Below are 12449 nucleotides of genomic sequence, written 5' to 3'. Positions count from 1 at the left end.
ATGACCATTACTGATACATGGTATGTTTGCATGAAAAACAGATGATGAAAAGAAAACAAAACAAAACAAGCAACAAATGATGATGATGATGATGATGATCTATCTATACATAAATGAAAATGAGTCGACAATGTGTTTTTTTAAGTAAAGTGAAAACAAAAAATTTTCATCATCATCATCATCGTATTATAAACATAATGAATAAATTTGATTGAATGATGTTGTTCCATAATGTTCCATTATTCATGTTCGTTATTTTTTCTTATGTTGACCATTGTGGCAAACATTATACACGCGTTTTTTGTTGTTGTTGTTGTTTTGTTTTTAGCTTTTTAATGTTTTAATGAATTCAAATGAAAAGATTGCTGTGGTTGTTGTTGTTGGATAATTTTTTCATTAGGGATTACATGGATCGACTTGGTCACAACAAATGAACAAGATGTGTTGGGCTTCGAAGAAAATAAAACATTCGATTCGATTTTCATTCATTCACAAACATGGTTACAACACCTTGTGATAATTATCAACAATAAACAACAACAAACAAAAAAAATTTTCCATTTCAAAGACAAATAATAATCTACGAGAAAAGAAGAAAATTACGAGAAAAGAAGTAGATTTTGCTGTTAATATAGAGAAAGATAATAAGTCTCCTGGTTCAGATGCAATTTCAGCTGCTATTATCAAACAGATTCATCATATGTATCCTTCTCTTTTATTGGTTCTTTTCAATAAATGTTTGTCTTTTGGTGTCTTCCCTAACTGTTGGAAAAAGGCCGTTGTCAAATTGATTCCTAAAAATGATGGAAATACCTATAAAACGTATCGCCCTATTTCTTTATTGTCTGTGATGGGTAAGATACTGGAAGGCGTTATTGCTCGTCGTTTACAACATTTTCTTGTCACGAATCATTTTTTGTCATCCAGACAGTTTGGTTTTTTACCGCAAAAATCTGCTGAATTGGCTCTAAATTCTATTGTTTCGAAAATCAATGATTTATATGATCGTAATAATTTTGGTTTTGTAGTCTCTCTCGATATTAGCGGGGCTTTTGATGCAGCCAGATATGATATTATTCTTGGTAGCTTAAGAAGATTTTCTGTTCCGCCAAATATTTATGCCATTATTGTTGATTATTTTTGTGATCGTCTGGTTGAATTGCCGTTGATGGATCATACGTCTTCTAAAATTGCTACTGGTGGAACTCCACAAGGTGGGAAGATTTCACCATTATTGTGGAATGTTTTATTGGATGATTTATTAAAATTATCTTTACCGACGGGCTGCTTTTTACAAGCTTATGCAGATGATTGTTTATTAATTTGCGAACATCGTGATATTGAAATTTGTGCAACTTTGACCAATAATGTTTTGGCTATGATTTCAGATTGGGGTACTTATAATGATTTGGTCTTCAATCCTGTTAAAACGAAGTGTATGCTTGTTACAAAACGCCGTAAATTTAATTTGCCACAAATTATTATGAATGGCCATTTGTTAAGTTTGGTGTCCAGTATGAAAATTCTTGGTTTGGTTATTGATTCAAAGCTTACTTGGAATGGTCATATTGATTTTGTTGAATCTAAGGCACTTAAAATTTATAATTTTATCAAACGTAAATTTGGTTCCAGATGGGGTCTTTCTTATGATGTTCTACGTACAGTTTATCTTCAAGCTATTGAGCCGATGATACTTTATGCTTGTCCTGTGTGGAGAAGTGTTTTATGCAACGTTACAAAGCGGAACCGGTTATTGAGTTTACAACGTCGCTTTGCCATTGGTATGATTCGAGCGTATCGAACTGTGTCGTTGGAAGCATCTTTGGTGATTGCTAATATTGTTCCAATTGATTTAAAAATTCAGTATTGGTCAGAAGTTTTTGATGCTAAAAATTATCCTTCTTTGATGTTTGGTTCTTATCAATTACCATTAAATTATGCTGATACAATTCATCCGGCTTTGATCACCTCTTTTGATGTCCACGGAATTGATGATGGCAATATGGAATTTTGTTGTGCTTCGCATAATTATTATATTTTTACGGATGGCTCAAAAATAGATGGATTGGTCGGTGCATCTTTTGTGGCATTTTATCGAAATGATTGTAGACCGGTAGCTGTTCAATCTTTTCGTTTAGCTGATCAATGTACTGTCTTTCAGGCGGAAATTCTTGCCATTAAAAAGGCCTTTGAATGGATTGTTGCAAATAATATTGTTGATGTTCAGATTATTTCCGATTCGAAATCTGCAATTCAATCTATATGTAAAATTTATTCGTATAACCGTATTGTTCAGGAGATTTTCCGGACTATTGCTGGTTATTGTAATCATTTATGTCTTGCTTGGACAAGATCACATTCTGGCAACTATGGAAATGATCTTGCCGATTTTTATGCAAAAAAGGCTACTCTTTTGCCGATTATTGATTATGATCAACCATCGTTTACTAATGTCTATCGTAATTTTCAATCTAATATGTATGGAAATTGGCAACAAAGTTGGGATGTCGCTATGAATGGTCGAATTACAAAAATGTTTTTCCCAACTATCCAATCGCGATTAAAGTCTAAATTACAGCCAAATTTTGTTGTTACACAGTTTGTTTCGAATCATGGAAAATTTGGTGAATATCTATCTCGTTTTGGCCAGAATAATTCTAGTTGTTCATTTTGTTTATCATCGATGCAGTCCTCGTTGCACTTGTTGCTCGAGTGTCCTGCTTTCAATTTGGAAAGATCCCGATTCATGATTAATGCCAAATTTAATAATGTTGATGTGTCGGCGTGGCTCCAAGATGAAGCTTTGCCATTGTTTTTGGTTTACATTAATTTTATTTATTCTAGTTTAATTATGCAATAATTGTTTCTTTCCTTTTGTACTATTTTTGGTTTTGTATTTTTCTTAAATACCCTTGTATTTATATGGAGCAAGGGTTTTCTTGTTTTTGTATTAATAAATAAATAATAATAAATAAATAATCTCAGATCAACGAAAAATAAAAAAAAACGAAATAAAAATCATCATCATTCGATTAAGATGTTAACATGGATCAATTTTAACCATTCAAAATCAATTTCTATTCTGACATTTCAATCATAGGTTTTTTTTCGTTTTGATTAATAACATTATTTAATCACAACAACGACAAGAAAGTTGAATCAAATCTTGTCTTGTTTTTGGATGTTTCATTTACTGTCCATGATTGGAACATTAGTGAACATTTAGATCTTTGTTATTTTCCGGATTAAATCCTGGATAATAACTTTGAAATTAATGAAAAAAAAATTGATCAAAAAATCAAGACAAAAAAACATGGATTTTATTCATTCAAAATGTCCACAATATCATCAATTTTCAATTTTTAATCTGATATATAAGTGTAAACAAAAATTTGTGTAAATATAAAAATGATGAAAATTGAAATATACAAAATGAAATTATATAAAAATTTACAAAATAAAGAATCTTTAATCGATGATGATAATTATAATGATGGAGTAAATCGCGTATCTTTATCCAGTTTCTTTTTCCCATGATAAATTTGATATTGTCGAGAATCGTTTCGTTTGATGATGATGATGAGGAAGACCACCGCCATCATCGTTGTTTTTATTGATTTTTGTCCATTGTTTACCTATAGCAATAATCATTGGTGAACATGATGTTGATCTTAATGATGATTCTTCTTCAGATTCACAAGATGATTCTTCTTCTGTTTCTGTCATCATTATTTGTGTCATACAGCAATTACAATTATTACTACCAGTTGATAGAAATGAAATTGAACTTGAAGATTCATTACTCATCAAAGACGTATGACTAGGTGCTTGTGGTAATATCGATCGATTTGTTGTTGTTGTTGTTTGTCTTGTTGTTGCTGTTGTTGAATGACATAAATGTTGACCATTGTTATTATCATAAATGCAATGAATACTTTCGCTACCACTATCAACACTATTATTTGATGGTGATGGAGATCGATTTGATGATGATGATGATAATGGACAAGTCAATGATTCAATAATATTGACCACTTGAGACCGGTTGTTCAATGATGATGATGATGATGATAACTTGTTTGTGTTAGGAGATTCTTGTTGTTGATGATCATTGACCGATGATGATGATGAAAAATTATCATCATTTTCTTCATGATCATCATCGGACAATTGATAAGTGGTTAAATTATTAATCAATAAACGACTGGTCATACGACTTGTTATCGGTATATTTGGTTTACGTTTTGTCGTTATTGTTGTCGATGTAGCTGTCGATCGATTATAATGGTTATCATAAATATGGTGTGGGTGATAAATACAGGCGCCATTATCATTATCAAAATTCACAATCTGTTGAAATAATTCATCCAATTGTTGTTGTTGTTGTTGATGTTCTTCGCATTCACTTTTAGGAGCTATTTCAACACCAATGACCGCTGATGATGTTGATAATGATGATGATTCTGATGATGATGTCGATAATGATAATGAATCAGATGAATGTAATGAATGATTTGATGATAAAAGATCGCCATTTCCACTGCTACCACCACAACAACAAGTAGTTTTAGATGAAAATAGAATCACAGAATCTCTAGAATTACAATCATCATGAAGATGATAATTTGTTGGTTGTTGTTGTTGTTGATGCTGTTGTTGAATGAAAAATTTTTTATCACAAAAACGAAATTTTTCCGTACCAGGTAAACGTGGTGGTTTCATTTTGAACATTCAGTTTAATCGAATCGGTTATTTATCAAAAATTTTTCCCGAATTTCAATGATTGATGATGATGATTGAAAAAAAAGAAGAAAACATTCCCACGATCAACAATTCTCTGGCGCTTTATTTCGTTGATGTGATGTGATGTGATGTGTCTGTGAGAAAAAAAAAGAGAAAACGGACTTTTAGTAAGGCGGCAGTGAAAACAAACAAATAAAAACAATGGTTGTCATTGGAAACCGACAACATTATTATCCAGAATCTAAATGAAAAATAACACTCGTCCCCCACAAAAAAAAACACAAATCCAGTGGCATGAATAGCCTGACAGATGTGTGTGTGTGTGTGTGACATGCAAATATTAATTGGCATCACATAAAATTAATGAGAGAGATGAAGAGATGGAAAAAATGCAAGAATCATCATTACGTATATCAAGTAAAATCATTCAACCACAATTGATGATGATACAGTGAAAAAAAAACGGATAAATAGCATAACTATAATCTGGCACATTCATAAAATTCAAATTTTCATCAAAGAAAAAAAAACGAAAGTGGAAATGAAATAAGTGGTTATAAAAAAAAATGATCAACAAGAGAATTGTATTTCGGATGTTCACTCTCACTCTGATAATCATCATCATTGAGAGATTGACCTCTGGTCTTATTTATTTTTTGTTGTAGTGGTGGTGGTGGTGATGGTGGCCAAACAAAAACGATGATGATGTTTTCGTTCATGTTTTATAGTTGTTGTTGTTGTTGTCGTTGATAATGATAATATGACCAAAAATGGCTTTGATAAAGATTGAAAGAGCGATTTGATGATGAAGAATTTTTTTTTCTGTTATAGCCGACTTGATGTTTTTTTTTCGTTTTGATTTTTGATTATTCATGTTCACACACACACACACACACACACACACACACACACACACACACAGACACACACATACAGACTTTGATATGATAACAATTTTTTTCTTCTCCTTCATAATCAAAAAAAAAAAATAAAATAAAATGAGCAAAGTTCAAAGGTTATTGTATACATACATCCACCAATCAAATAAATAAAATATATATAAAAAGAGATTTAAGTTTGTGTGCATGTTAAAGCATAAAGGTCATATGTGATACAAATAATAATAAAGAATTCATTTCATTTCAATCGTATATATTCTTGTATTTTTTTTTTTTTTTTTTTTGATTTAAGTGGCTTCCAGCAAATAAAAAGCTGGCTGGCTGGCTGGCTAGCATCAATCTTGAGTGAGGATTGATTGATAGATGTATGAATTAAAAAAAAAAATACCCTACCAATACACATACCAGATGAAAATTTTTCTATTTTTTTTTTTTTTTTTTTTTTTTGATCAAAATGTATTGATCACGATAAATTCATTTAGATAAATATATTATCAACAGGTGGTATAAATAAATAGTTACATTATTATAAAGACAACTATTTACACACGCACACACACACAAACACTTGATGGAATGACTCATCATTCATCATTATTGAAGTTCATTGCATTTAATGTGATTTCTATCCATTCATCCAACCACAAAAAAAAAAATTTTCCTAACGGATTTTTCGTAAATTTCAAAGAAAAAAACACCCAGACATCTACCACCAAGGACAACAAAAAAACATCGACAACAACAACCAGAACTCTTTGTTTTTTTTTTAATAACCAAGGTTGATGTCTTATATTCGAAAAAAATGGGCAACAAAAAAAAATCTACTCGATTCTCATCTGTCTGTGTGTGTGTGTTGGCGTAAAAAATTCAACTGGTTACTCAACAACAACAACATTTATATAAATATATCAGACACACTCTAGTGTGTAATCATCATCATCATCATCAACGAATCTTCATGATAATAATGATCGTCATTATTTGGCAACTGTTGTGAAAAAAAGACAAGGCCAATTATCCAATCATTATCATCAAAAATTTGAATTAAAAAAAATGGGCTGAATGGATTCAGTCATTCAATCATTCAAAACGATTCTATTTCATTTAATTGAATCATTTTTTTTAGATGGAATCAAAACAAACGAAAAAAAAATTTCAACGAAATTCAAAACTAACCAATTATCATCATCTGCCTAGGGATAGGAAAAAACCAGACATGATAATGATGATGAAAACAAAACACACACACACACATACAGAAAGATACAGGTAACCTTTTTTTTGTTCAGATCGACCTTGAAAACTAAACAGAAAAAAAAATTTAACGAAATTGAAATTTTCACACACACACACACATACAGAAACCGAACCGGATCAAGGTAAAGAAGAAAATTAGTCGTTGTCTTAACCAACTAAACAATAGAAAGACAGAGACAGACACACACACTTTCACATATTTTAGTTGGTCCGATTACCAACAACCACCACCACCACCACCACCACAATCTATCTATCTATCCACAGGTAGAAGCATCATATTTTCAGTCAAAAAAAGAAATTTTTCGATTAACTATTTTATAATTGACCAGTGATCATTCATTTTCATGAAAAGTGATCTTTCATCATTCATTCAGTTTCAAAAGAATGAAAAAAAAAAACAGGTACAGATCAAAAGTCAAACATACACAAACAGTTGGAGTTCGTATAACAATAAAAACAGCAAGGTTAATGGAAAAAGGTGTACTCTACACACAAACACACACACACACACCAGTAAAGTATCAGGAATTTTTAATTTTTCAAACAAAAAAAAAATTCCCCAAGTTGATGAAATCGATTTTTTTTTTGGAATGAAATTGAAGCTGTTTTTGTTGTTGCTGAATGAAAAAAATAATGAACTTGTGTGTGATGAACATAAAAGGTCAAGAATCATCATTATCATCATCGTCAGTTATATTGCTTGTTGTTTTTTGTATGGACATGAAAATAAAAAATATTTTCGTTTTTTTTTCAAAGCCAACGCCTTTGGTCACATGAAATAATCAAATGAAATCAAAAAGTGAAAAGAGAGAGAGATAAATGTAAAGAAAAAATCAAGTCAAGGATTCTCTCTTGATTGATATAGGAATGTATGGAATTTGAAACTAAATAAACAAAATCAATCAATCATTCATTCATTCATTAGATATAGAATTACCAATTTTATGGAATTTAAAATTTTCGGCATTTTTTGTTTGTTTGTCTATTTGTCTGATGATTCGTAAACATATTTAAAAAAAAATGCCACAAATGATGAATGAGCAGAGATTAGAAAGAGATTTTGATCTACTCAAAAAAAAAAAAATGTCAAACAAACAAACAAACAAAAAAAATAAAGTAATTACAGTATTCAGAATAAATAAGAAATAACTCTAGAAAACAAAAATGAGAAAACATTCAACAAATGGTTTTTTTTTCTTGTTCAAAGGAAAAAAAAGCGAAAAGAAAAAGGAATGTGCAATAATAATAATGAATGATTATGAAGAAGAAGATTCCTAAATCATCGATAAGAAATAAAATAAAAAAAAATTTCAAAAGTATTTGAGCAACAAGTGGTCGATCATAATCAACAAAAACAGAATTTCAATTTATAGCTCAACAACAACAACAACAACAACAACAGGAAAAAAAACTGTCAAAAGTGGTGGTCACACCACCATCATCGACCATTAAACACAAATACTAAACACACACGTGTTCAAATGTGAAAAAAAAACTAAACATTGAAGCAAAAACAACAACAAGAAACCCTGTAATAAAAAAAACGAAATGAAAAATCCAAAACTTTACCAAAAAAAAAAAAAAAAAAAAAAAAAATCAGTCCAGATGTTTTTGTATGTGACATACAAACAACGACGACGACGACAACAAGAACAAGGCCATATATTATATCTCACACAGACACAGACAAATACAGAGCATTTTTTTTTTTGCTTCACAAATTTTCATTATGACATTTTCAATTCAAATTCACATCATCATCATCAATTTGTAAATAATCCACCACCACACCACCACCACCACCAAATATAGAGCATTAGATTATTAGCCGAAAAATATACACAGCTGCAACGTACAACAGATTCAAAAGATTTTGGATCATTGTTGTTGTTGTTGTCTGGATGATGATGATAATGTCTTGTTAGCTAAATCACCCTTCAAGAACATTTGTTGCTATTTTCATATTGAATTTTCTGTGAAAAAAAAGAAAAGAAAAAAGTCAAGTTTTAAAAACTTACATTTTTTTCGCTTTACAAACATACACACACACACACACACGATTTACTTATTTATTGATTGATTGATTAGTATTAGAGATGTGGGAAAAAAACGAGATAAGAAATAAAAAAAAATGCTGGTAATTCATAAATCCATGAAACAAATCTGAAATAAATAATTTACACATACACGGTGCGAGTATAAAAAATGCACGAAAAAAAAAAAAATTTTTTTTCTTCAAAAACAACAACAAAAAAAAAACACACGAAAATGAAACCGTGGTTGAATCAATTTGTACCGACAAAAAAAACAACAACATCCAGTTCCCGTTTTTTTTAGAAAAAAAAACAAATTTTCGTTTTTTCTGATGAATCAAAATAACTGGTAAAAAATGACTTTAAATTTTCATCATTTTCAATCTTCTTATTTAGTAGTAGTAGCAGTATCAGTAGTAGTATGATATGAAGATGGGTGAAATAAGTCTAAATCATCATTTGTAGACTTAATAACTATAACAATTATTATTATTATCAACAACAATAATGATCAGATAAATAATCTGATTGATAACAACCAAGCAAACATATACAATACTAATAAACAATGAGGAAATGAGTTTCAGATATATTTTTGTTTCACTTTTTTTTAAGTTTCAAACAAGAGAGATATTGATGTTAATGTTGATGATGATGATGATGATTATTCAAGCTTGACTTGATTGTTTTAAATAAATATATATCATTGGATGGTGAATGATTGTAAAATTATATATATATAGAGTTTCACATGGTGGAAAAAACCAAAAGACAAAAAATGATTTCACCAAAAAACAAAGCAACAAGAATTTTTTTTTTCTTTTGAAATATTTCAATTTAATCGATCAATCGATTTTTGATCAATGAAATTTTTGATTGCACCGGAAACACCAAAACATACACACGGCACACAGTGTTGTTGTTGTTGTTGTTATTTTGATGTGGTTTCGAATGAATATTGTTAGCAATTATCGAAATGTTTATAAACATTAAAATTTGTCCGGTTTGTTTATCAGAAATTTTTTTTTCTTTTGATTCATGAAAAAATTTTTTCCATTACGATACATCGACTTGTAAACACATGTACGATCAGTATGAATATTTGAATTGAAATGAAATCAACCAAAAAAAAAATGAATGTTTTCATCTCTTTCTCTCTTTTTATTCAATGTTATCGACATGCAACAAGTGATAGTAGTAGTAGTAGTAGTAGTGACACCTCAAATTAATTGTAGTAGCATAATTATTGTTATATGAAGATAAATCTCAACCACACACTAACAGTTATACTATGCTACTATCATTTGACCAGTTTTTTTTTGTTCAATTGTTCACTAATCGACCTTTTACCTTTTACCTTGTCTATATAATCATGAATTCAAAACGAAAAAAAAATTGTTTGCTTTGAACATTATCTGATACGCGACACACACAGCTGCCATTTTAATGGCACGTGTCAATATTCCATATTATCTGATTTGATGGATCAACCAAACAAAAAAGCAATCAACATCTGTCCTGGTTATATAGATGGTGGTGGTTTGGATCGATCCATTCATATGGCATTTGAAAATTTTTTAACCAGTCGCGACATTGGAAAAAACCCGCCAAAATAAAAGACCATTGGTCCAAAAAAAAAAACAAAAATTGGATGGAGATGAAATGGACCAAATCAGTCATAAATGAGGCGCGACAAAAAAAAATTGTCAACGATTGTAACACATGTGCACTACTGATATGGCTAAATTTGCTAGATGACTGAAAATATTCCAAAATTATCATCAAAATTCGGCAAAAACAAAACAAACCAAATCTAAAAATTTCACACACACACACAATCGGAATAAGAAAAAAAAATTAAAAGAAACTTACCAAAGACAAGACCCAAACAAAAACCGAATGTATCATCATCATCATCACAATAATTCATTTGTTGAATTATTACGGCAATTTTAGATGATGACAATTTGTATGCATATCAAATATAACACAAACAAATCTTTTTCAGTAATTTCTACAAAGATAATTGAGATGATGATGATACGTAATTGTTCAATTAATAAAAACCGGCACTTGGATCGTATAATATACACAAGCAACTTGTTGTTGTCCGATATAATACGATAATTATGGAGGTTGTTGTTTGTTGTTTGTTTGCTGACATGATTTGATGTGCATGTGTGAGTGTATCTTCAATGAGAAAATGATAATGATGATGAAAAGATTTGGGATAATTTTTCTTTTCGAAGAATTTCTGTTTAAATTGACTTTACAATAGATGACGAAACAAAAAACAAAACAATATCCCATTTCCGGCAAGCAAAGTACCAAAATACCATACATTCGAATCTATTGGTGACTTGAAAACATTGTAAGTTCATTTCATTTACCTATAATGGGAAAAAAAGGTCATCTGATTATTCTGATTTTTTTTGGGGTGAAAAAAAAGAAATAAAAATTAAATTTTGTTACCATTATTGCCTGCGTTGAATAACAAGTTCTTCTTTTTCTTGTCTTATTGTTGTTGTTGTTCGAATATACCAAAAAAAAAAACAAACAAACAAACAAATAATGTTGATTTCGTTGTTGTTGTTGTTGTTGTTTTTATTTTATTCATCTTGTTCATTATCGTTATATTGTTTCAAGCTACTGTCAGCTGTTGTCATTGTTGTTTTTCAGTTATGGCCAATTTGTTTTTTCGTTTCGTTTCATTACCTTGTATAAACATTGATTGATTGAATGGATGAATGAATGAATGTGAATGAAATTCAGGCAAGCAAAACAATAAATTTTGTTGAAATCACACACAGAGGTGTTTATACAATATCAATTAAAAGCCGGCTTGTGTTCTTCTTGTTGTTGTTGTTTTGTATTAACCAAAAAGTAAATTTTTTCTTTTTTTTTCTTGATTTTGATTTTGGCACTAGATTTATGACATACACAAATGAAAAGGTGATTTTATTGCCAATCATTATCACCCATCATTTTAATTTGATACTGAAATTCAAGGTATATAATCATTAGAATGATTGACAATGTTTTTTTTTCGTTGATACTTAATGATGATGATTGACATAGTGAAATTCAAGTGAATCCAATTTAATTTGGTGAAGCCATGAATGAATGAAAACCAAAAAAAAAAATCCATAAATAAAAACGGAATCTTCATGGGAGAAAATAGAAACAAAGCAATTTAGAGTGATGATATTCAAAAAAAAAGCAACGGTAATGGAAAATATTGAAGCTTGAAGCTAAAATTGATTAGTGAAATGGATTCGAATCAATCAATCAAGGTAATTGGAAAAAAAATCAAAAAACAAACCTGAAAAAAAGAGTTTTTGACCTTCAAAATTTTCATTTTTTTTTTTTGTTTATTGGTTAAGAATTTTTTTCTCCATCGACAAAATTGACATCCATGATCAATTAAAACAATCAAAATAGTTAATCAATCATTCATCGATCATAGGAGATTTCTATCTATATAGATTGATTTGGTTGAATTAACGACGACAAC

The 12449-nt window shown here is 29.8% G+C and overlaps 1 protein-coding gene across 12 annotated transcripts; it reads right to left on the bottom strand.

Moving 5' to 3' along the window:
- Positions 1 to 3298: 3298 nt before the first annotated feature.
- LOC142597518 (uncharacterized) lies at positions 3299 to 12408 on the bottom strand. 12 transcript variants are annotated; one of them, XM_075730864.1, is made up of 5 exons: positions 12258 to 12407; positions 11992 to 12186; positions 11408 to 11932; positions 10808 to 11325; positions 3299 to 4877 (listed from the first exon to the last, which is right to left on the bottom strand). In XM_075730864.1, exon 5 carries the CDS (start codon positions 4729 to 4731, stop codon positions 3514 to 3516), a length of 1218 nt encoding a protein of 405 aa, XP_075586979.1. In that variant the 5' UTR covers positions 4732 to 4877; positions 10808 to 11325; positions 11408 to 11932; positions 11992 to 12186; positions 12258 to 12407; the 3' UTR covers positions 3299 to 3513. The 12 variants fall into 12 exon arrangements, with proteins under 12 accessions (XP_075586979.1, XP_075586989.1, XP_075586980.1 ...); XM_075730874.1 differs by having other exon boundaries at positions 11408 to 12186; positions 12258 to 12408; XM_075730865.1 differs by having other exon boundaries at positions 11408 to 12098.
- Between the last annotated feature and the right edge of the window lie 41 nt (positions 12409 to 12449).

Source organism: Dermatophagoides farinae, chromosome 4 (assembly GCF_024713945.1).
Source record: "Dermatophagoides farinae isolate YC_2012a chromosome 4, ASM2471394v1, whole genome shotgun sequence".
Lineage (NCBI taxonomy): Eukaryota > Metazoa > Arthropoda > Arachnida > Sarcoptiformes > Pyroglyphidae > Dermatophagoides > Dermatophagoides farinae.
The sequence above is the reverse complement of the archived record's forward strand: the minus strand, read 5'-3'. Positions and strand labels throughout refer to the sequence as shown.